The sequence below is a fragment of the Dermacentor variabilis genome, chromosome 2, assembly GCF_050947875.1.
Source record: "Dermacentor variabilis isolate Ectoservices chromosome 2, ASM5094787v1, whole genome shotgun sequence".
In the NCBI taxonomy this organism is placed as follows: Eukaryota; Metazoa; Arthropoda; class Arachnida; order Ixodida; family Ixodidae; genus Dermacentor; species Dermacentor variabilis.
In genome coordinates, this window is record NC_134569.1 from 135,306,474 (window position 1) to 135,333,205 (window position 26,732).

Sequence of the window (26,732 nt, forward strand, 5' to 3'; positions counted from 1 at the left end):
CCGCCACACTCAAAACAAAAACTATTTTATGAAAATATATTATAAAAATATTTTAGTAGTTATTGCAAAACTTGTCAAAATTGAATATTTTTACTTTCTGCGTTTTTACGGTCTTATTTAAGGCCTTACTAAAATTTAAGAAACGAACTAAACGACCGCCCGAGGTCCTCTAGTCGGTTCAATGATTCAATCTCGGTTTTTTTTTTTTTTTTTTCATTTTTTGCGCTGTGCGGCGAAGCCAAACCCGCTTGAGCGTCTGAGCCCGTTTTTCTTCAAACAGCGCCGTCGTATTCTGTTTTAAAGTCACATTTATAACAATGTGGTACGAAATACTGCCCTCCATGGGTATCATCGTCGCTCTGATGACAATTCCAAATCTGACCGCTAAGCCAATATCGTGGCTTTTCGACGGCAAGGTTAGTACACCGATGACCTTCGGGTTGCAATTACGGAACTCGGCGCAAGTGTTCAGCCTATAAGTGCTCTCATTTTTACGTAGCTTGCAGCATTCGCCTTGGTGAGAAGTTAGTCCTGAAAACAAAATCTAGAAGCAGAATTGCTTTGCATCTTCGAGCGCATCCATGCAGCAAACTTCCCCTACCATCAAATATGTTGCAGTGAGACATGTGGTATCAGCGCTTGCACGTTTCAAACTCCTTGGAAGAACAGTCGTTAAGTGATCTGTGGCGAACGTCAAACGTATGGTTGGGCCCCTGTGGGAGCTCTCAGCGACGAGGATCTCAGCTTTTGCCTATGCGGAACGTCATACCAAGTACTTGTATACTACCCTGTAGGACAGCTCAGGTGCCTTCATTTTGTCTACTTCATCATTCAAGTAGACATGAAATAGGATCAGTGGCCGTTTCCGTGGTTCGTGTCATGTTGAAAGCGCATCATGTAGACAACTTCACAGGATGGTTGATTGAAGGAGCCTTAAAATGAGGGTTCAGATCTGAGGGTGCTGAGCGTTGGCAGATGTGCTTTTTTCTTGGAAGCAAATGTGATGTAATAAACTCTGAAGGATCGTAGTTTTTCATACCATTTGTTCCAGAAACCGGAGCTGGCATCGAATTCAGGTAGCCCATCAATATCGGGTGTTGCGACGCGCCATTTCGTGCCTGCTTCTTGTAGTTGAAAGCAGAGAATTGCCTGGGTACCCAGCAGCCGAGCCCTGAGTCGTCGTCATTGCTGATTGTTGTCTCCTCACAGACATCAGTGGATGCTTGAAATTTTTTTGGTTTAACAAGCAAGACCCACAGCTGCGGGTAGCAGCCCAGGCGTGGGAGTAACTTGAGTAGTTCATGCTAATTATGCTGCTACAAATGACGGCGCCAGGAAATCGGGAGAGATTCCAAGAATTCACTGTTGTTTGGTTCCACTAGTGACGAGAGTGAGAAACAAACGTGCACGGACACCACCAGATGATTACAACGAACACCCTATTACTTATCAAACTGCGTGTTTCTTCGTGCTTAGCCCTGACCTCTGACTATTCCTGCTTAGACACCAAGACATTGCAAACCCTGCCTTTTTGTTGGAAGGTGGCAACGAAATGGGACTACAGTTTTGATATGGTCCGTTCTAACACATCTGGTTTTTCGCTACTGTTGCCAGTTGAGCCTCGTGATTTGCAAGAATTTGCCAGTTTTCAAGTCTTGCCTGGATAAATCATTCAACAGCCACATCATCGGAACACCCATAGGGTAAAAAGAGTGAATTCAAAGGTGGAGTAATCAGAGTGTATTAAACTTTCGAGCTCTAACATGGATTTAGGTAAGACTACAAGAGCTACTTGTTTCTTCATAGCGCCCACTACAGTAGCCCAGTGGCTATGGTATTGAGCTGCTGAGTTTGAAATTATTGATTTGATTCCGCCTGCCGCAGCCCCATTTTGATGAGGGAAAAGCGCAAGACCACTCATGCACTTAGGTTTAGGTGCGTGTTCTATAACTATAGGTGGTCAGAGTTAATCCGGTGTTCCACAGTATGGCATGCCTCATAATCAGAATGCTTTGGCACAACCCCGGAAAATTAAAGTTAGGTTTTTTGTTACGTACATTGCATGATGTACCTATTTCTTATGCATATAGCCTCTTCAAATTGTTACACGCTAAAAGAGAAAGATGGACACATTGGGAGAGTGGAGAAGGATGAAGGCAAAATGCATGAAGTTAGATTAGAAGCAATGGCAGCAAAATATAGTCTTTTGCCCCAGTGGGAAGTGCTCACTGCAATATGCTACAAATATATAATGTTGGTTTCTTTTTGTTGTGTTACACACACTGACTGTTGAAGGCAGCTTTTTTTTTTTCATTTGAATGCACTATAAACAAATTCAAATGTGAACAATGTGAAAACAGCTAAAATACATGGTTGCACCAACAGCTTTGCTTCCGCAGTTGTAACACGGGCTTAATTTAAGTTCATTCATGGATTTGCCTAAACTTCGTTCTTCGAGCAGCTTTGTGACTTTGTAAATTCATCATTTTCAACCAAGTACTGTGTTATAAATAATTCAATAAACATTAAGATTTTCTGACTGCAGGATTCGAACATAGGAGCTCCAGCAGAGAAGCCCAATATTGAAATCATTATGCCACGGACAAATGCATTGACATGCGGCATATAACATCCTTATGACTTTCTCATGGGCAAGCCAGTGCGTTGATATGCTTAATGTGTTTCCATTTGGTCACCTCAAAATGCTGAACGACTACAATTAGTAAGAATGTGTATTTTGAGAGTCTTCTACATTGAGAGAAGTGTAGATTGCTTTCAAAGTTAGCACAATGAAGGCACATAAATTATAACAAAAGCCATAAGAATGTCTGAATTCAAAAGCACGAAGATCAGACAAATCCATGTACTAACCATCATTCCCATGACGGCTAAACCATTGCAGCACCAGAGTTCCCTTTGCTAACTACTGTAGAAAACTATGACTTTAGGTACTCCAAGTTGTGAAAATTAATTTGGAGCTTTCCACGATGGCACCTGTTATAAGCAACTTTGCAGATTCTGGGCGTAAGAGCCCACAATTTAATTTTCCGCTAACCTAGGTATTGCAAACTGAGCCAATTTCACTTAGCAAAGCAGAACAGCCTGCAAAGTGTCAACACCATTTTATGACATTTAGAAATATATTGAACTGCAGATTGCATGTTTCGTGACTGTGCTTGGTGAAGTGATTCACCATGTTTATTATGGCATTTTGAATATGTTCATGCCTGGAACATAAGATGATGTTTTGCTACATTTTATGTCTCACCATTGCAGCCTTACAGGCGGGTCCTGCATGATTACAGATATCGGGAGGATGCCATGCGGGACGAGCGGCTGAGTGGGCATATATACACGACCATCGTAAGTCTTTCATCTTGCCTATAGATCTATGTTTCTAGTGGAACTAAGCAGACGAGCTGTGTACATAGTGAGGTCGGGAGGATTTATCTATTACTTTGTCCGTTACTGAAATAGCTGATGGTGATTGAAGCAGTGTTGGATTAGATGTAGAGGTAGATGGTTACCATGTCTTCTCCTGTAATGTAAGCTCAAATGGTGTGGCACCTTGGACTTCGAAGTACAGTGCTCAGCGACTGAAACATGATAATCATACCGCATAGTGGCCGGTGTGTTTTGTGCCCCCGGAGTGCGTTGGGTGATTGCTGGGGAACCAGATGCTGTCACAATGCATCAGAAAGGTCCTCACTTTGATTTTGCACCATAGTGCATCATTTTGGTGCCCACAGCACCCTTAGGTGACGTAAAAAACGCAAGAAACGCCGTCTGCCATGCGCTTCAAGTATCGCATTTCATTTGCCGAGTACTGTACATGTTCCAATACAGATGCAACACTTCTTAAAAGTAACAAATGAATGTAATTAATATGTTTACATCCAGTACCTGTTGTGCTTTCATGATGCTCACCCTTTATAAAATATTACTTGCCTAGATACAGCATGGAGCATGCAGTGTCATTCTGAAGATTGCTGATACATTAATGTAACTTGAATATCTGCTTACCTGATGTTCCGATAGTGGCATGCTGGTTTAGTTAGCAGCAGAGCTGCATCACGTCTTCTTGCACTGCTAAAATTCTGACTGCGTTAGCTAAAATAGTTATAAATTAGTAGTATATACTGTTGAATCAAACTTTGGAAAGCTGCAGGGCTGGTAACTGTCTAATTTTTGTATTAATAGCCTTTAAATAGCACTTTAGCAGACTATGCACGTAGCTGATTGTTAGCGGATATTGTACAAAATAATACAAATGGAATATGGCCTCCGAGACTTTCAGCACACTGCCACCACCATCAGATCTTCGAAGTCATGTTCAGGCACTTATCTGGTTCTCAACAATCTGGTTTCTGCATCATTTCTGGTGAGCCATAATGGCGCCACATTCTTTTTTTTTTTTTTTTTTAAGAGAAGCTTTCCTTGCCTCTTCCACCCGCTTTGTGAGTGCTGGCCGCTGTTTTGCGCTATGGACCTGTCTCAGATATAATGCAAACCGAGTCGTCCCTGGGCAGTGGTTGATGTATGGAAGTGTAAATGTGAGCTCCCCTACAAACTTGCCACCATTATCATTTCGTTGCCTTCATTCCATTGTTGTCACTCTCTTGCTATGCTGTCATGTTCTGCCATTATTGCATCAACATCATCAATCTATCGTCATCGTGCATGAATTCCATTGTTGTCACGCATTGTGCTACTAAGCCTGAAGATGCGAGATCGAATCCCGGCCACGGCGACTGCATTTCAATGGGGGCAAAATGTGAAAACGCCCGTGTACTGTGCTTTGCGTGCACATTGAAGAACCCCAGGTGGTCAGAGCTAATCTAGGCTTCCACACTGTGACGTCCCTCATTATCAGAGTGTGGTTTTGGCGCAACCTTCAAAATTAGGTTTTTTATTTCATCAGTATCCTCGTCTACTGTGTACATACACGCTTTGCGTATGGTACTTCTTATGCATATAGCGTCTTCAAATTGTTATGGGCTAAAAGGGAAAGATGAGAGGTTGGGTGAGTGAAGGGGGATGATGGTAAAATGCAGGAAGAAGCTAGATTAGAAGCAATGGTGGCATAATAGTGTAGTCTTTTGCCCCAGTGGGAAGTGCTCGCTATAATGTGCTACAATATGTACAGTGTTGCCTTCTTTTCGATTGTGTTCCCCACACTGTCCAATACTATGTTGTTAATGGCAGCCCTCTCTCTTTTTCTTCTTTTTTTTTAACGCTTACAGCTTTGTTTGCACAATTACAGCACTGGCTTAACTCAAATTCTCGAGCATACATTTGTGGACTGCATTGTAGTTAAGAAATGGCTATGGATCGAGTGCATGTTGCACTCCTATGTATATTCCGCATGATAAGTGTTACACCCCATTTTTTGCAAATTTCAAAGGGAATATTAGTATGTGAGTTGTGCAGTTGTATAGAACGCATCACTTTTTACTCTGTAAGTATGGTGAGGTGCGATTGTGCGCACTTGTACAATCATCCCAAAATGCCGTACTTACACATTTCGGGGCACTAAATTTTCGCAAAGGACATTTTTATGAGCCGTAAATAATCCTAGCAAAAAGAAAACTTGCAACGAAAACACCTCTCAGGTGCCAAAAAGCAACATTTGTGGCACTTCACTCGAAGCCATCAAAGGCTTTGTCTTCCGAAAGTTCAGCAATTTTGGCCTGCAGCATCACTGAGTCACCTTCGTGAGCCTCTAAATAACTTTTACAAGACATTGTATGGACATTGCTTGCATTGCTTCTGTGGTACGGCATGCTCAGAAAAAGTGAGACAGAAGCGGAACTGCACCATTTTGTTAACAGGTGTGAAAGAAGGTAATACGAGAACCACTTGCAGGATGAGTTGAGGATGAGGTGACTCAGGTTCTTGTTGGATATGCACACAGCGTTAGAGCACCATAAGTTTATGTTGAGCAAGGCGTTTCCTGGTGAAAGGGAGTCCAATTAGGTCATGTGCTTTAATTGCAAATGGTGGCTAAACAGGAACAGCACTTCACGCAGATGCCAACCAATGAAAGCTTCACTTAAACAGATTACCACAGTGTGTGGGATCTACATAATTTATTTTTTTCAGTCTTGGTCTGGAAAATGTCTTTTTGCTAGTTTTATGTGATGCAGCCACTCGTATCCCGAACTGGGAGAAACCTGGAAGTTTACACAGCACCTACATTACACCTATCTACACTATCTGAAATTAGGTTTCTTGCATGATCCAAAATTTCATTGCACTTGGCCTTTTATCATGACACTGATGTTACATGACAAAAAATTTAATTGCAGCATGCCTTTAATTATGATTATGGTGTTGCGTGAGAAAACATTTTATTGTAGTAGGCTTTTAATCATGGCCCCAAGGCCACCAGCAACCGTTGGCCGAATAAGCCCTGTAATTGTTATGACCACTTGCTGTCACGTCAAAAAGAGCAGAAGCAACGTTCGGCATGTTAAATGGCAAAAAAAAAAAAAAAGAAATCAGACGCTGAAAAAGAAAAAAAAGAAACATGCGTACAATGATGGGACTCAGTAGGTCAAGGGGTCCCTGTATGTCTTACCATGCTAATGCTACGATGCAAGAAGGAGTGCAAGCATTTGGACATGTTCATGCATGTTCTACTGAAAACTCTGCAGTGTTATGAACTACAAGGGATTATGAATCATTTGGTAAATTGGTGCAAAAATGGTGATCAGCAGTGCTCAGTGGATATTGTGAATATTCAAACATTCTGCGTAATCTTTCAGGTCAGAAGCACAGTGAACCTATCCCTTCCATGTGCGGTGTGCACAATAGTGCATGCCAAGATAGGGCATCAAAAGCAAAAGCATTGATGGAAATAATTGTGCATTTAAATTGTGTCGCATACATCTTGAAACACTCCTGATTGCACCTGTCCCGCAATATTGAAGAGTATGTCTAAAAATGTTTTAGTAACATGAGTTTAGATGTACAGCCTTTGTCAAAAGTGCACGGGCTACTCTGCACGTTGACCATATATGTATGTGGTTCAGCTGTGTGGCGCTGTTCCTGTGGTGCTCCCTGCACTTCGCATCTCTGGATACTGAGTTCTTTCATTCCCCAGTGTGTGTGATGTTGTGGCACACCACAGTAACTCCCTTAAAACATTCTGTAGACAGCCTAGCGGTCGCAGGATGCAGACACTTTCAACAAAGACTGTCCATGGCTAGGTGTTTGCTATTGGTGACAATACGTCATCATGTAGCTACTGCTTTTGCGATTTTTCACAGTGTGTTTTCGCATCGGGCATATTTTTCAAGTGACTGAATAGGTGCTTTTCAAGTATGATAGACATAATATAGTTGGTATTCTCATAACTGATCCATTGTAGAGGGCTCTCACATGGAATCCCCATTCTGTAAAACTGGTGAAACTCACCCAAGAACTGAATGTTCCTAATCTGTTCTGCAGCTGTATGCTTTGTATTTTGAAAATGTGACAAATTTCACGAAACTGAATTTTCTGTGCAAAGAATTAATTGGCATCTCAAGGGGCTATTGGCCTCGAGCTCCACCACTGGATAAGCTGGCGCCACCGTCGGCGTGACGTCCTAGGAGGGATCACGTGGACATAGCGGCCGCGTCGGCTGCTTCGGGCGCGCCGAAGCGAGCTGAAAACGAATTTAAATTCCCTCGTACGCTGCGGTTTTCATTTAGTGGCGAAATTTTCCCACTTCGAGTGTCTCCTTTACAACGCTTGAAAGCACTACAATAGGTAGTGGCTGCCTTTGAAGGCGCGCAACATGGTAGGCTACTGCTCGGTGCCGCAGGGCCGGACGCACGTAACGGAGGCCGGTGTCAGCCTTATTCACACGTAGCCGCTGGACAAGCTGTGTGAAGCTTGGCTCGCGAAACATAAAACCGGCAAACAGACATCGGCTACAACTCGGGTATGCAACAAGCACAGACGCGAGGAAGATTTCTGCTACGGCGCCCGGTCTGCGATGTTCTGAAAACGCGCACTGAGACGCTCGCCTGATTCCGCTGCCCGACTAATGTCATGACGGTTTGGTCTATGAACTTGTCGATACTATAGATACTGGCAAGTTCAGTGGAGTGGAAAGGCAGCGGCAAGAAGCACATTTAAAGAAAGCATGGCATATGGCCATGTTTGTGTTATGAATTAATGCACTGGATTACAAAAAAGGAGCAGCGGGAAATTGCACGCTGAGGACGCCGATAAACATACAGTGCGACGCAACTCGAGAAATAGTATTGAAAGGTCAAAGAATTTAGAAGAAAAAAAAGATTGCATCGTCGCGACGGCACATCACAGTCCCCGTAGGCGTCGAAGTCTCTAGAATGAAGAACAGCTCTGATAGCGCCCACGCAACAATGGTTGCCTGTATACTGTCAAATGCTCATATTCTGCGGCCTGAAGCTCATGGCACGGTGCGAAAACGCGCGCGCGGAGAAAGCGAAACAGTGCGCGGACAAGCATGCAGACGCGCAGTCGGTCGCTGCGAATCTGCGCGATCGCTGCATTGAGGCTTCGTTCTGTTACGCTGCATTTAGTTATACAAACACTATAAGAACATATTTCACATAGTTTGTCCTCAGCGTTTACCTACCTTTCACGCAAGAAGCCGGTTCGGGAGACTCCATAACGGCGACCGCGCGCAGTGGCGTTCACTGTACGTATTCGGTAAAGAGATAGCGGCTGTAAACGATTGTGTGCTTTCAGTTTGCCCAAGGTTATTATTTAGACAGTAAGAAACTTCTCTCGTTTCGAAAGTACTTACAGAAATGTCCGGAAGAGCTCGCGCGTGGTGTTTTCAGTGAGCGCTGACAGCAAAACCTATGAGGAGCGCGCCACGTGATCCCTCATACTACGCCAGCGAGGCGCTTCCGATAGAGGGCGACTCCGTAACTCCTCGCCGCCAATACTGCTCGATACCAGGCAAGATAAGGAATTAATACATGTGCTGTCTTCCGTTTCACTTCAGTGACTTCTAACTTCTTCATCACTGCACACTTTTACTTAAAAGAAGAAAAGCTGTGTGATGTGCAGTATAATAAGCATAAAATAAAAACTAAAGCGCACCGCAGTCGAGCTGCAGTGGGCAGAACATATCCACTTCCAGAGAAAAACTAAGAGAATATGAAAGCTTCTGTGGAGAATTTTGCTCTTTTTGACCATGCTAATGCAAAACACTGTTGAAAAATTGTTTTGTGAAGAGATTTCTGAAGCTTTGTCCCCTCATGTCTGTAAGGTTTTGGAGCTTCATTAGAAGGTCTCAGGGCCATTTAGGATGCTGTTTTATGCAACACTAAGATAATGTTTGAACTCTAGAAGGTCCTGTGCCAGCTGGTACAGTATTTCACTGCTGAAATTGAAATTGGAAATTCAGTGTGCTCTGGGTGTACCACTGCAGTCTGTCCTGAATCTTATTTGTACGAATATCATCAGTATTGAAATATTTTTATGTAACTTCCAGGCTAAAATTGTGCCTCAGGCCATTTTAGGAAGCATGCTGTGATTCTTAAAACGTGACACGACTTTCACTCTGTGTTTTCTTGTTTTCTTTCCTGTGTGCTAAGTTAGAATACCAAGCGCTTGAGCAGGAGCCTTAGAACACATGCAATAGTCTATAAGCAGGCTTCCCACACACTAGAGGTGCTGATTGGCCCAATATGTTGCCTATGCTTAAACTGCCGCAATGCATTTTAGAGTGCAGCTCCTGGGCGCGCGTTCCTGCGGCGAGCGTCGGCGTCACTTGTAACTGAGTGAACGAGCACTGTGAGAGATTAGAGCGAACGTGGCGCGCATCGAGGGATGAAAAAACGCACATAGAGCAAAGAGGCGCATGGAAAGTGGAGATGAGGGTGCAGTGGAGCCAGGAGGCAGAAGGCGGAGGAGGGTATGGTGAAAGGGTGAGGAGGAAAGCGGAGTGCCGGCGGCAACCAGGCATATGGCAAGCGCAGAAACAAAGCGCTGACATGGGCTTCGGATCCGCTGTGCATGTGCTATACCGCCTGCGGCGGCGCCGGCGCCGCTAGAGAATGCGCTCTACGCAAGCCATGTGTTCCCATGTTCACGCTTTCTGTTTGAACAGTGAGCGACGCAGTCGATGAAAATGCTTCGTCGGGTGCTGCTGCTAGACAAGTTGGCCAAGCAGAGGCTCAGCGCCACTGCCAAAAACACCCCGTCATTCAGAATCAAACACTTTGTCACAATATAGTGCAAATTCAAAACACCTAAACAGCTGCACTTAAAATTCGCATTAGTGAGCATCGTAATCGTCGTTGAAATTTTTTTGTCACTGGTGTTACAATAGCATAAACATTGCGTTGTATTTGTCAACTTACACAAACATTTGTGTGACTAGCATTATGTTTTGCATAGTATTTTACTTTGAAAACATTTACATAAAAATCGAAGAAAGCTTTGTTGAATGCTGATAGCATTAAATCCGCGGATTATTTTTTTCATTTAAAGCCTTTAGCTGCATTTGTACGCTGCTGTGCCAGGTTGCATAATAATCATGGTAATCTTGTTGCTTCTTGTTTATCTCAATAACACTGTATATTTGTTGTCATGTTCCATTCTCATATACATTGTTTCATATTTGTGCACGTTTTATGCCCATGTACTTTCTTCTCATTGTGTTGTTTAAAACTAATTTCAATACCATATTGTCATGGGTGTTTGTTGTGGGTAATCATATTCAATTGTGCAGAATAGTTTAACAAAGCATTTCCTGAGGCCAGATATGGCTTTGCAGCAGAACTGGAGTAATAGCATAGTATGGTAGTATGGTAGCAGTGGCGTAGCCAGGGGGAGCCACATTGGGCACGTGCTCACCCCAGCCCCCACCCCCCATAATAAAGTACTGGCTACCTCACTGTAATGTAATATGGTAGAAAGCTGGAAAGGTCAACGAGAAAGCCCATTTGTATCCAGCCTTCCATATGTCCTCATCTGGTATCACTGCAGTCATGTAGTCATTGTTCGTGGCATTTGTTTTCTTTAGTCTTTCATATTTCAAGGTGCAAGAGGTGATTCTTGTGGTAGGTTAGTTTAAAACTTGTTTGTGTGTGTGGCTTCTTTGATTCCTTATACATTCACCGCCTTACATCTACTTGCTGTTTTTGTTTGTTTTAGGGCCTTGAAGGAATCCCTGATGAGGATGAGAAGAAATGAAGAAGCAAGCAATAAATTTTATGTCGAACATTGTAGGCATAAAGTCATATAAATGACATTTGTACAGTGAAATTTGCCTACTTGTCAAGTTTCTGAAACTGCTTACTGCATTAAGTAGGCATCTCATGAGCGTCCATTCTATATAAATACTGGTAGATGGCCATCTTATGTTCCTTTTCCTCATGCACATCATGTCTGCAACTGATCTAACTTAAGCAGGAAGTTTAAATAATTATGCAGAATGTGTTGATCTGATAACACATCTTTGGCTCAAGTTCGCACTGTATATATAACTTTCATTGCTGGTTAAAGCTAGATTTGCAGCAATCTGTATGTTTATTTTTTATTTAGGGGTGTGCCACTTGAAGGTGTAGTAAAAAAAAAAAAGCTAAAGATGAATGTAATCGTGCAGAAGTCCAGTAAAGCTCTGTAATGACCATTGTCTTGAATCCACAGGCTAAAGTAAGCATGCCAGTCACTTAAGAGGCCAGACCATCTTAGCAAAGGCTCCCGGGTATGTTGCATGCAGGTATGTAGCACAGTTCGACCCAGGGGGCATCGTCCTTGATGAAGCCCTTCCACTTGCACGTAGGGGTGAGGGCTACCCACGGAAGAAGGGGCTACCCCAGCTTGTATCCTAGTCGGGGGCGCTTCCTCCACATCAGTCAGGTTGCGGGGGAGGGAGCATGGCACACGGGTAATAAGAGCATGTACGTTGTGTTGGAGAGAATGTTTAGGCTTGGAGAATGGAAAATGAGTCCCGTACAAGAGTTATTGGTGGATCTGTGACCTTCGTGTTGTCGTAGGCTTTATTTGCCATGGCGTTGAAAGGGTCAGAGCTGTCTTAAAGTGAAGCTTTCTTTGCCTTTTCCTTTGACTTTCCCACTGCTGCTGCTGCTGTGGCTCCTGCTGTGGCTGCTGCTGTCCGGCACACCGCACCAGGGGGTGGTTCAGAGCATGCATATACATGGAAGGAGCGTGGCAGAAAGAAAAGAGATGCGAGGAACTCATTTGGACCGCACCGCGTCGAATGCGGACTATGCCGCCTGGAGCTCCCGGGTCGTCATCACATTAGCCTCTTGACAGCTGTAATTACCCTTGATACCCCACAAGCAGAGGGAAGCTAGATAGAATGGAAGAGAGGAGGCAGAGAATAGGTAGAACCAACGCAGTCGCGAAACGAGTGAATACAGCCTTGCCACTCTTCGCTTGCAGTTCCCATACAAATACAAGGGGGAGGTGACGTGAGAAGGCAAGGAAATACTGGATAAACTTAAGTCCAAGGTACGGTACAGTGCGTTTCTGCTATCTATGAAAAATAAAACCATGCAAATATGTCTAGCGGACAACTTACGCAGGGCGTGCAGAAGCAGAGCCGCCCGCATTGATTAAAGCACACTGCAGGGTCTAGGCGACATGACGGAAGCGGTCACATGTCAAATCAACACTTCTGTGCCCACCGCAATAGCTTTAGGGCTATGGCATTGCTCGAGGTCGCGGATTTTACCTAGACAACCACATTTCGACAGGGGCGAAATAAGAAAACGCTCGTGCACTTTGATTTAGGGACACATTAAAGAACACCACAGTGCCAAAATTAATCCAGAGTGCGCTCCTATGGCCTGCCTGCTAATCCAATTGTGGTGTGGTTTTGGCACGTACAGCCTCACAATCCAACTCAAGTTTAATGCTCCTGCCACAATGCAATGTGCCATGTCAGGCAATGACAATGCTCAACCCTCTCGGAGGTTATGAAATGCGGCGCACAACACCACCTCAAGCAAACACCTTTCCCTTTGTGTTTTGTGTACTACGCAGACAAACAGCAGTGGTGCATGCAAGGTAACGTTTAACATCAACTCTCCACTCTTGTGTTGGACAAAACGTTGCAGAAATGAAACATTTGCCGTTAATAATAATAATAATCATCAGCCTGGTTACGCCCACTGCAGGGCAAAGGCCTCTCCCACACTTCAACAACCCCGGTCATGTACTAATTGTGGCCATGTCGTCCCTGTAAACTTCTTAATCTCATCCAGCCACCTAACTTTCTGCCTCCCCCTGCTACGCTTCCCTTCCCTTGGAATCCAGTCAGTAACCCCTAATGACGATCGGTTATCTTCCCTCCACATTACATGTCCTGCCCATGCCCATTTCTTTTTCTTGATTTCAACTAAGATGTCATTAACTCGCTGTTTGTTCCCTCACCCAATCTGCTCTTTTCTTATCCCTTAACGTTACACCCATCATTCTTCTTTCCATAGCTTGTGCGTCGTCCTCAATTTAAGTAGAACCCTTTTCGTAAGCCTCCAGGTTTCTGCACCGTAGGTGAGTACCGTTAATCACCACTAAGCATCAATCAAAGCAAACAGCGCAGAAAGCTTTGCTTACATCGATTCCCACAGTGTGTGGGATCTGCATAATTTTTTGTACCCAGTGCAGATTAATATTAAAGGTCGAGTTATTCTGAAGCTTGTGTGCCTTCTGACAGAGTGGTGTAGCTTCACTGACTTGCTTTAGCTGTTTAATGGCACTCGAGAAATCTGAGCATGTGTGTAATTGTGTGATCCTTGATAAACATGAAGCTGCCTCAATGCTCAAGTAAATGCTTAAATAGAAGAATCATGGAGACCCGCCGTGGTTGCCTAGTGGCTACGGTGTTGGGCTGCTAAGCGCGAGGTCGTGGGATCGAATCCCGGTCACGGCGGCTGCATTCCGATATGCCGTGAAGCGCGTCTCCGCCCCAATCCAGTTCGATCGCAGCGCCTTCGCACAATTTTTCGGCGCTCGGCGCCTCAGCGGGAGAGCGCCGTTGGGCCCACTCGACCATTGTCGTCCTAGCGCACTCTATCAGAAATTGGTTTTATCTGGCAAGCGAGTCCTGCACGACTTAAATCTCTGCGCCTTCTAATTGTTCGAACAGAACGAAAGCTGTCTGTGGCGACAAACTGAATCTTTTGAAGAGGCTCGAAGCCGACTGGCCAAGCTTTTCGTTTTTCACGAGTGCTCTCCGCTTTACCAGAGTCCTGGATCCATAGAGTTTCTAATGCCTGGATCGGTTCGCGCGCCCATCCGGGCGGTCGTGGAACGGTGGAACGCCGCCAGCAGTGCTCCGTTGACGCACCAGGTGCCGCGAGGTCCCCGCCCGCTTTATGTTTCCCGACTTCCTTTACGCGTTGAGTCGAGGGCGCGTGGTGAGTTGGAGGGCGCATCTGCGCCTCACGCTCTCGCACTTAATAAAAAGCAATAACAAGAGAGAGAGAGAGAGAAAGAAAACCGTTTTTCAATTTACTTTTTGTCATCCTTATGATGGTTTGCCAAACCCTTTTTGTCAGAACAACACCTGGCACTGTACGTAGCTGTTTCAATTACTTTTTGTGAAGTACTTAACTGTCATAGAATTCACTTCGGCAGTTAAGAGGAAGCTTTAGCTCGGGCCCAACTACGACGCTGCCTATTCAAGTACGTGTAAAACGTAAAAAAAAGAATTCCCGAGATAATCCCTCGGCCGATCTTAATGAAATTTGTTGCATTTGAGAGAGAAAGCTAAATTCTAGTGACTGTTGGAAGTGGAATGTGTGTTTAGGATGTGAATGTTTTTTAAAAGATTTTCACAAATTCGACAGTTTGAAAAAAAAAAAGATAGAAGCATGAAATTTACAAGAATAATTGCTTTGCATCAAGAACAGATACCGCGGTTCTGTAAACGGCATCCATTAGATCATTCAAAGCGGACAAATTCAATATGTCAATTTACGTGAATTCGTTACGTTGTGTACAAGGGGCCTGCAAAATTTGTATTTTCATATTGCTGAATTTTTAAAGATTCACGCGTAACGTATCAATTTTGTCCGCTTGAGATTTACTATTATATGCAATTCACAGAAATGTGATATCAGTTTTCATTGCTGACTTACAGAGTTGTAAACTCGATAATTTCGTTCTCTGAACATTTTGAATTTTCGTCAATTTTTAATAAAAATTGACGATCTAAATAAAAAATTCGAAGCCAACCGTCACTAGATTGTAAGTTTTTCTTTTAAGTGCAACAAACTTCGTCAAATTTGGAGCAATGGTTGCAGAGAAAAGCGAATTCTGCTTTTACATGTATTTAATTATATAGCAGCACCCGAGCTAAAGCTTCCTCTTAAACACGGTGGTCGACATATGGAGCAAGTACAAATATGTCCTTCTGACGGGTCATAACATAAATTTCATAACATAACATAAATGTCATAACATAACATAAAAGAAAGCTTTAGCTCGCGGCCAACTGCGATGCCGCCCATTCATTAATGCATGTAAAACATACAAATGCATCTATGACAACCCCTGGACCGATTTGAATAAAATTTGTGGCATTTGAGAGAAAAAATGTAAGTTCTGTTGACTGTGTCGAACATAATTTTGATTTAATTCACTGAACGTTTTTACAAAAAGTCTCTCATTGGCAAATTTTAAAAAAATTAAGCGCGAAGTTTACAAGTCCGTAACTATATGCACCAAAAACACATCGCAATGTTGTAAAGGGCACCTGTTAGGAATATCAAGCGAAAGAAATTGATATGTGAATTTACAGATTATGTGAAATTGTCATTACTATGCATTTACGAGGGTTTTGCACTTTTACCCACAAATTGGTGCATGGTATATATTTCAAAGTGGTGTATGATACACCAATTTTGCCCGCTATATACGTGTTCTTACGTGCAGTTTAAAGAATTAAGTGATATCATTTTTCATTGCTGAGGTGCCGAGTTGTAAACGCGATACTTTACTGAAAATTTGCAATTTTCGAGGATCTCTGTAGAAAAATTGACGGCCTAAATAAGGAATTTGTTTCCTACAGCCAATAGATTTTAACTTCTTTCTTTTACATGAAATAACCGTTATCAAATTCGGTGCAGCCGTTGCCGAGAAAGAAAACGATCTATCCGATCCCACGTATTTGGATAGGAGCACCGACGCTAAAGTAATAGGGCGCGGACTCGAGAGGTCTCAGCTGATCTGCGTCAAGACATCTCACATTGAGCCTCACACAGATTCACAAATGGGCATTTGATCTGCATAATTTTTTTTTTAATGTCGACGTCCGCGCCCTATTGGGAAATCCTGTTTAATTTCAGGCGGGTTTAGAATGCTTTAAACGTGTCCTGTCTGGCACTCAAATAGCGCTTAACAGGACCTATTTGGCACGCAAACGAGTTTAAACAGGACCCGCTGACAGACAAACAAGTACTAACGGGTGCCTGCTTTTGCACTCAAACATGTTTAAAACGGGACCCATTTGGCAGTCATGCAGGGCCACACCAGTTCAATGCTTGATCAGGTTTGAATAGGAACTGGTATTCTGTAGCTAGACATAGCACAAAGTAAGGTGCGCGCAGGGCCATTCCTATAAGCAGTATATATGAACCGTATCACCGTTAGCTTTACCATTACCGTTACCAGTGGGCTTTTATAAAGCTGCAGTGCATGTAGTACAAAACAAACTTCTGTCATGTCCTTCATTAACGTTTATTATTACATCCATTATTACATTACATTATTACATAATCTGTGTGCAGCCATATATAGGATCCGACAAACATATCATGAACATAGATTCTCAACAACTTTCGCACATCGTTACAACGCCTTATAATCCTGAAACATGAGGACGTACAAATGTTCATTGTCAAATTAATAATGCCTTGCTCATTAACTACAGTGCGACGGAAAGACAACGGACAAGAACGAATTGGAAACACAGGGCGCTGACTCTCAACTGCATTTATTTGAAGAAGCATCCACGAGGTAGAAAACAAAATAATAATAATACGGCTGAGTAGATGTCACGCTTAAATACACGCCTTCTGGGCTCAGGCTGTACATGCTTATGCAAGCATCCCTGCCTCCTGGTTGTTTCTTCAAATAAATGTCGTTGAGTGTCAGCGCTGTGTGTGTGTCCCCTTCGTCCTTATCCGTTGCCTTTCTGCAGCACTGTGGTTAATGATGAATTCATGCCAACGCGCCCGGCTGTCACTTCTCGTGTTAGTAACATTGTGCCACAAAGCAGTACAATCAATCTACAGTCACACATTATATCTTTATTAAGCAACTAAAATATCAAACATAGGGTTAAAGATCTCTTGTAAGCAGCGCAATATAAACATAATCTAATCAAGTTCCAATATCGACTGGAGGCATCCAACGCTGTATCAGCGGGACCACTTGATCGGGAATAGACTGCTCGCTGATGTCGACGGCATGGAGTGGCATCAATCTGACGACGGACGTGCCTGGTACATATGTTTCCCTTCCCAGTTTCCGCAAGGCCTCGTGTAATGGCGTGCTATCCTCCAGTCACGAGAAAGACCAAGCAAGATGCGGTAAATATAGTCATCCGAAAGAGTTTATATAGGAAGCATACATCGCAAAAATTATCTGCACATGCAGAAGACGATTTCCGTGCATACCTCTCCCCTATCCCCTCGTAAACATCGCAGACGACATCATTATGGAATGCGTATGAAACGCCCCACAAAACGTATTCCAAAATTCGGAACGATGTCTCCGGTGCATGTGCGTGTCCTTTTCGACTGCAGAACAGAACATTGATGTTGGGATATATATTACGTATACGACTTGGACGCGCTACGGACAATGCGTGTCACTGTGGATGTATACCAGAAACAAAATGTGTAGCATGTCCTCACGTCTACGAAGCTCTAAGTGCGGTGAAGGACTATAGCACTTGCTACAGAATCAAAGTTCACCGCGTTCTCGCAGTGCAGGACTTTACCTATTATACAGCATTTGTGCAAGCTGTTAGGTATGGCCGGACGCCAAGGGCGATACGTCATCCCCCTACCCTCTACTTGGTCGGACACCACGGGCGATACGTCATCCCCCTACCCTCTACTTGGTCGGACACCACGGGCGATACGTCATCCCCCTCCCTTCTATTTGGCTGGACCCCACGGCGCCGAAGAGGTCATTCACACGACCTTCTCCCCGGATTCGTCGAAAAGAGGATGGACTTCTCCTCCCCGTGCTCGGTAATGCAGGAGGAGGGGCCCTCTCTCTGTGCCTGTCACGTGTCATCGACGGAAGCAAGATCCCGCCCACACTTGTAGAGAGCCTATTTAAGCGGCTCCGAAATGTACTTGTGATATACTTCATACTTCATACTTCATACTTCATACTTCATGCTCTTCTTATTTTCTTTCTACTACCTTTGAATAAACAGTGCAAGTTTCGCACTAGCAAATCGTCTCGCCCTTGCTCGGTCGCCATGGTCTACCGGATGCCTGCAGCCCGCCGACAACGCCACGCTACCCAATAAGTAATGTCGGTCGAGCTTCGATAGGCAGGCGCCGCTACTTCTCGGCAGCAGTACGGTACGCTACCCTGGAGTACGCAACAAGGCCGCGAACCGCAGCGTATTTTTTTCACAGGTCGAGTGGTGCAACTGCAATATACGCGAGCCAAAAGAACCCCGAGCGCAGCATACCAGCACGCATCAATTTAGCGCTGTACGCCCAGTTGCCTTTGTAATGTGTACGCAGGTTACGCATTGCAACAGTGCGTTTGAGTCCGCAACAACGCGCTCACCGAATGAAGACGAGCCCCCTTTGTAAATGAAAGAACAATTATACCGGCACCCTCTGAGAAGTTGTTGTCAGAAACAACAGAGAGAGAGAGAGAGAGAGGTTCTCAGGAAGATGGAGCAGTTGAAGTGATTAACGGTGGCAGAGCTGGGAATGTCGCTGCCAGCGACATTCCTTGTTCTACCACTGTGAACCACTTTGTTGTCGGGTCACTCATGCTATGCCGTCTGATTTCACATCGAGCATGCTTCTTCGAGGCACGCAGATGCGTCAACGGTCGTCCTTGGATGTGTCAACAGCCGTCCCTGGAAAAAGATGCTGCCTCCCCCCCCCCACCCTGTTTTTCTTAAAGAAAGCCGACATCCCAATGCGCAAGCTCAACGAACTACATAGAGTGAGCCGCAATAACATATATACTTCCAAATAAATGTTTTGGGTATTACGTCCCAAATCCACGATGTGATTATGAGGCACGCCGTAGTGGGGGATTCCAGATTAATTTTGACCACGCGGGGCTCTTCAGCGTGCACCCAATGCGTGATACACCAGCGTCCTTTCTTTTTTTTTTTTTTTCATTTTGCCCTCATCGAAATGCGGCCGCTGCGGCCGGGATTCGATCACGCGCCCTCGGGCTTAACAGCGCAACGCCAATGCCACGGCGGGTGACATATACAGTCCATGAACGCAGTTGCTTACGTTTGTGGGTTAACCAGGAAGTCGACGGGTTCGATTCCCGGCGGCGGCCGCATTCATATACGGGTACGAAATGGAAAAACGCTCGAGTAACGAACAATGGCTGGATGTGCGTCAAAGAAACTCACATGATCCAAATTATTACGCAGTCCACCGATACACGCCGCCTCTCATAGTCGTACCAAATATATTTTAATCACGGCTAGGTGGCGTGTGCCGTCGCCCGATTTAAATGATCTAGCCTTATCCATCCATCCATCGTCTAGGATGCCTCGATGTCCTCCTCCAAGGCACCCATCGACGGACCCTACCCCTCTGTAGAGTTCCTGTGTATGGCTTGAGGATCCATATAAAGTAACTCTATCCCTGCATTGCCTTAGGGCTCTAAGCGACATCAACGAACGAACGAACGTTTTTATACGTCCACGTGTATGAGGTATTCGCGTTACGTACCTGAATAGAACCGTAAGTAGTCCGCCCGTAATACCTGCGTGTTTCGTGCGCGTTAAAGGTCAGGGCAGAGATCTTAATTCAGAAGTGCTGGGGCTGAAGCAGGGATAGCGTGTCAGTTCGAATCGATGTCAGTCTATTCGGTTCTATTAGCGGAGACACAGTGGATATGTTGCACGGGGTAACTGTACAGCTCGCTGTGCGTAATGTACGATAATTTATTTGTCTGCTCAAATAAACGGGCAAATAAATACGGAAAAATGTCTGAGCGATCTCATGTGTATAGCTTTGTCTGCACAAAGCTGTTAGGAAGGATTAAGGGGTAAGAAAATTAATGAAATGATAAGAGATCGACAATAATTATGATAGTGACGTGATGCCTTCGACCACTTGACAAAAATTCTAGACAATTGTTTCGCAAATATAAATAAAGCCAGAAAGCAAAGCATATAAATTAACAAGCCACTAGAACGGTTAGCTATATGTACTGAAGTCATTCGTGAGTTCGCCTTGTGACAGGCAAGAACGCGAGACATTTTCCTAATCTGTCACAGGACCTTCATATATTACCCAAAGGACATAACAGCGTTCACGTCGGCACTTCGTAATCAGTGCGTTGCAGTGTACGCGTAAATAAATAGTGTACACGGCGCAGGCACGGTGCAGAAGGATAGATACAGATCAGTAAGGACGTGCGTGACAGCGAGACACAATCTCTTCCTTGTTTTTCAATCGGCATGCCCGAGAGCTGTGTCGAGAACAACGCTACACGAGGAAAAAGAAAAGAAAGAAAGGAAGGAAGAAAGAAAGCCCGTAAATGAACGGGAAATATGTCTGATCAACCTACAATTTGCAGATGACGTGATCGCCCCGTTAAACAACTCTGCGTGTGGCTTACTGCAGATAAATACGACGATAAGCGAAGTGCAGCAGCACACTGGCAGGGGTCTCAAACTTACGCCAAGAATATACTCGAGCCGCATACATAGGGGAAGGCCATATCGCTCATGCGGATTGTCTATCGTGGGGAGGGCCGGCTTTCAGAAGGCTTGGCAACTTTGAGCGGTCGCGAGACGAGGTGAACGCAGAAGGTCTCGGCTGACCGCGTTGCATGATGGCTCTGCACAGACATACGGGCTTAAAGAATAATTATAATAATTAGTAAAAGGTTAGTTTCTATGACTTGGCGAGCTTCGATTGTCGAGAAGAGTCAATGGTAAACAGAGTAACTATTGGTAAATAGAGTAATTTTACTGGAAAGTGATGTAGGCTCCATTAAACGATAGTCGAAATAGTATGACTTCTTGTGTACTTTCTAGTAGGCCGTTGTGATAGGCCCTGCACCTTATAATAGTAATAGCAGGCCCTTGTAAGTTGTTAATTTCCGTTGAGTGCGCAGTCAGTCACGTCGCGCTCCCCCTCCCCCCCCCTCCCCTCCCCCGCCCCTCATGAAATCACGTGAACCATCCGCTCTAACCACACGCAGAAGTTAATTATTTGCTGCAGGCTTTACAGGAAAGAAAAAAACTAATCCTATGGACCATTGATAATCCTTTACCATCCCATAAAACATCGTATAGTGTCATTAGTAAAGTGTGTATGCAGCAATACTTTGCAGTCTAAAGTAAACTGAACCACGCTGGGAAATAAGGAGAGGGACCAATCGACCCACGTACGACTTGACATTCGTGGATGTTTCTTCTTTTTTTTTTCTTTTTCCTTTCCCACAAATCGCGTGAACGAGAGTGTACATTTTAACTGAAGGTTCTAAAGCGCTGCTAAAGCGGTGCCCAAGTGGAGCAAGCTTAGCACTTTTTTTTTTTTCGTGTTCGTGTTTGACGTACACAATCCTGTAACTTGTTTCTGTTTGAACAGTCTGGCCAGAAGCTGCCGTGCGTGTACGCCTTTTTTGCTCATTTCAATGCGAAGCGCGAACTTAGCCGGGCCAAAGACTTTGCCCTGTCATTGTGCATTCAAGGCCTGCGCCACTAGGAAAGTAAGCGCGCACCAACCTTGCTGCGTTGAGGGTGAACGCCGCACCGCCGCACCGACGACGCAGGTGTATCTTGCACTACATAGTGATTTCACCACAAGGAACACGTTCGTTTTAATTGAGCGAGATTGCGAGCCCGAGATACCGAGTGCATCGGGTATACTGCGTGCGATATTTCAACTAGCTGCTCGATTCGCACATGTCGCACCGCGAGTCGAGTCACTGAGGGTGCAGAAGAGTGAGCCGATGCGCTCGGGGATGGCGGGAACGGAGGCCGGTTTTGCGACATACATGTCATTTTATTACTGCTATTTTGGCCTTGATGACGCGTTTCCTGCATGCCAGAAGCTACCGCTTCTGTAAGATTTCGTCTCTTCGATTTCGGATCGACTTATGCTTCCTGCAATGAACAGCACTTTATTCACAAATCTCGTTTTTTTTTTTTTTATTTTCAGTGCATGACAGTTTTAAGTAAGGAGCCAAGGAAAGAAAAAAGATGTCCGCCCTTCCAGTCCGTGAAGATGGTCGAACAACGAAGCTGTGTGTAAGTTATATATATATGCACCGAGTCTTACACCATGCAAATCAAACTTCGCAAGCAGTCTATATCGTACACATCTTTCACGAGCCAACTCTCGCTGACACTCTCGGTAGGCTGCCTCTTCCTCAGGAGTATACGCACTACTCGTGGTCTTCCCATAGTCGTATAGCTGGGATGCAACGGGCGGAACCACTAATCCAAAGCTCCGTAATTGGGCGCAAGGCGTGCGGACACTGGAGGTGCGGGCACTGCAATCGTTTTGACGATTGCTTGGATTGGTTTGACGATTGAGGTCTTTGGTGTTTCTTAATGAGGTTACACATGCATTCGGCTGCGACGGCGAGAACGACGTCAGTGACGGTATGCCCGCAGTCCGCCGCTGTCGCTTGCATTCGATGTCTCGAGTTTGCTGGGTGCGTGGTTAGCAGCATTCGCCCGGCATTGCCGCTTGCGATTCTTCGAAATTAAATTGCTTCGAAATTAAATCTGCCCGTCACGTAAGACAATGAATGGCTCATGCCCCCGTAAACGCGGCCTCCCCATTACGATGATAGAAGAGAAGTGAAATTCTACGATGGAATGACGAGTGGCAACGAGCCAGCTGTGGAAGAAGACGACGCTCGAGCCATTGCTGATGATTATAGTTTTAGCGAAGTCCGACAACGACGGCACAGGGCCCGCCCATAAACAGCTTCGCTGTAAAAAAAAAGAAATCCGACAGAAAGAAATCCGAAGGAAGAAAGCTTGCTTAAAATTAAAATCCGCGCACGCTGATCAAAGCTTCCGTGCACGGCAAAGAAGTTAATAATAATATTTGGGGTTTTACGTGCCAAAACCACTTTCTGATTATGAGGCACGCCGTAGTGGAGGACTCCGGAAATTTTGACCACCTGGGGTTCTTTAACGTGCACCTAAATCTAAGCACACGGGTGTTCTCGCATTTCGCCCCCATCGAAATGCGGCTGCCGTGGCCGGGATTCGATCCCACGACCTCGTGCTCAGCAGCCCAACACCATAGCCACTGAGCAACCACGGCGGGTAGCAAAGAAGTTCGGGTGGTCAAAGGTGTAATTAAATAATTCGTATTCATCTCAAGTAACATGTGCGTATGTCTTCGGAATAAAGACCAGTATAGAGGCGCAAGAAACAGTGGACGTAAACACCGAAGGTGGCACACTAACAGCTTCTCTGGAAATTGGGTCGTTATTCTACAAAATTGCACTGAGTTTAGTGGCTTTATTTCTTTTTTTCCTTTCTACTTCTGCTCATTAGAAGTGGTAGCAGAACACTTAGTCATCACTGAATATACATATACATGCCCGGCCACGTTCAATACGCTTCTGCGGGTAAAACGATGGAAAGTTGTTGGGCAGCACAGTGGATGTATGACGCTTATGTGGCGAAGTACACGCCGCGGCCGCTATTAGGACATCGCAACTGAATGGAACAATGGCGGGAAAGCGGTGCCGAAAATACCCATTTCCGCCGTCCTGTGCTTTTCGCTCCTTTGGGTGCGTTCCTTTTTCAGACTTAGTTGATCTATGTTAGATATGAAAGAATATTACAGAAGTGACAGCACGCTTGGGGGCAAGTCGGAAGCTGTCTATAACAATCTGCGAACAATTTTCGCTTATGATATAACTTGTGTTTTCGGTTTTGTGGCTGCAAAATATGATTTCTTCCTTTTGCACTGAAAAAAAAAAATTTGCGAGTGAGCGCGTATGTCCTATGCCCTGTTAGTTTCTCTGGGTTCTTTGTTTCTAAATAGGACTATTACATTAGTTTTCTAGGAGGCAAGCTCATACGCATGCGCAATGGAGAATACCGTTGTGGAGGCGTCGGAGCTATGCTGTTGATCAGGTGGAAAGGTTAGCACTGGCCTTCACGGTACAATTTGGCGCCTCTAAAGCGAACGCCTCTATACAACGAAATGACCTGTATAACGAAGGAATAATTCTATCTCAGTTCTATTGTGACCTACAACGAAGTGACCCGTATAACGAACGATTTCGGAGGCCCCAAGCACTTCTTTATAAAGGCGTTTGACTGTACACGTGCACTCACATAACCTGTAAAACGTAGAAGTGCGCTCACGTGACAATTACAGGACGAAACTCGAAAACAATTGCGACATTTAAGAGAAAAAAAAGGTTGAATTATAACGACTTTTGAGCGTACGAATTCGACCCTCATCCTATGCTAAAGGAAGGTCGACAAAATGTCTGCAAATTTAAAAGAATGTAAATTTCAAGTTTGAGACTGTGAGAGTCCACGAAAAAAACAAAAAGAGAAGATATATTCGTAAACTGCCGCTGCTAGAGCATTAGACAAAATTATTATATTTTGTATATGACCATGCATTCAAGATGTCGACCTTTTGTAAGCAAGACTTTTACAAAACTCTCGAAACCGAAATTATTTTTTGCATGTAAGTTGTTAATCAGTCTGCTGAGTTTGGCAGTATTTTAAAAGCCTTCTGTTGATTGCTGCTTGCAGAATTGCGATATCTGAATTTATCGTGGGCAACGGAAGTGTAAACCTGAAGCTTAAAGTTATTTTGAAACCTTCCCATGTTCATCAACACATTTTGTTGAACGTTCTAATTGAAACAAACAGTCACTGTAGGACGTAGTTCTTCCTTTTGCACAAGTCCAACTCAAATCGACTCACTGGCTGCCTATGAAGTAAGCAAGAATAACAACGCAATCCGAGGGGCTCGATATTATGTTAGTCATAAGCACACTCTGTGAGAGAATATGAAGGACCCAGAAGGCGTATTGAAAGCTAATTGTTGTATGCAGCAATAATCAGGTAAATGGCAATAAAAGTGGACGAAAAGATAACTTTCCTCATGTCGGGGCGACAGCCTCCACATTCCGCGTACGATGCATCACCATTTAAGCTACCGCGGCGCTATCTCCCCGGACACTTTCTTCGGTACTTGTGTGCTACAAAACTATCCCTGGGGGTGTCAGCCAACGCCGCTGGCGGCGAAGGCGGCGGACGTGGAAACTTCTTTTAACCGCAGAAGTCACGCAGTACGTGAATACGTATTTGAATATATATTTGACTACGTATTTGAATACGAAAATCAGAGGTTGACTCGAGCTGAAGCTACCGAACTTAACTTCAGCTCCCCTTTCCACTTTTGTGTAGTGAGGTTGCACTGTGTACGCATGTCCTATTTTGCGTCCATTACGTCTTCTTTTGAGGAACGAAAATACTGCTGCGTTTAGAGTTGTCACTACATGCCGCCATGTTAATGGCTGCACCGTCACATCGCGCGACACTGCGTGAAGTATGCGTCTGGGACGAAGTGCCAGCCGCATGTCTACTGCAGAGAGATTTTACAGGTATTTGAACCTATTTCCGACATGACTTCCAAGCTACATTTGCGCAAGCCGGCGCCCTAATGTAAAAGAAACAAACAAACTCCGTGTCGTCAATCTTTGCACTGAGTGGGAATGAACGTAGAAGTTGTGGTGTTGGGTTCTCTGCATTACCAAGAGTCGTATTGCTAATGATCCGCATTCCACCGTTCTCTGGCGAAATACTTATACAAGAAACTGCAAAGGAAACCGATTTTTTTAATGCTGTGTATTTAAGAAGCAGGCTGTACAAGCAGGCTACCTGCTGTGGTCGTGGCTCAGCGTATAGTATGTAGTACACTTAGGGCTCGTCTCGCGATGTGAAGTAAAGATTAGAAAAGTCTGACGCACCGACCCTACAAAGCTGCGTAACATAACATTCAAACAATACTGCCTTATTGAGAAAGATTTGTATGGGAATTGTACAAGAATTTCTGTACGCGATTATTGATTCGTAGACTGAACGCGTTCTCGTACGTCATTTGTGTATGTGAGCGGACCTCGTTGTCACTGAACGAAATTCTCGTATGAATACGTTAAAGGAGTACTGACACAAAAGAAATCCACGTGGTTTTTTCTGCTTTAATAAGTAGTTAATGACCCAGTAATCACGGCACGAGACCTCATTTACTTCAGAGCGCGACAGGTAATTATTTGCAGTCTTTTTTGTAGCGACCAGTCCAAGTTTCGGTTTCAGAGAGCAACGAGACGGCCAAACGGGAGTGTAAACAAAGTGGCCACGTGTTCGCTAAAAGTCATGACGTATGCTCTGGCGCGCAGCCAGCGTGCGGCGCGCCGGCACGCGAACTTCGTTTTTGCTAGTCGTCTGCTACGACTGCACGTGGTTTGCCATGTCCTCGCCATCATCGTCGTCGTCGCCCTCGTTTTTCGTCGTCCAGCGGCGACGATTT

General features: G+C 44.6%; 1 protein-coding gene across 1 annotated transcript; it reads left to right on the top strand.

Moving 5' to 3' along the window:
• Window positions 1-207: 207 nt before the first annotated feature.
• On the top strand, window positions 208-11,256 carry ND-MWFE (NADH dehydrogenase (ubiquinone) MWFE subunit). The gene is made up of 3 exons (XM_075682054.1): window positions 208-416; window positions 3,277-3,363; window positions 11,146-11,256. Exons 1-3 carry the CDS (start codon window positions 318-320, stop codon window positions 11,182-11,184), a joined length of 225 nt encoding a protein of 74 aa, XP_075538169.1. The 5' UTR covers window positions 208-317; the 3' UTR covers window positions 11,185-11,256.
• Window positions 11,257-26,732: the final 15,476 nt, after the last annotated feature.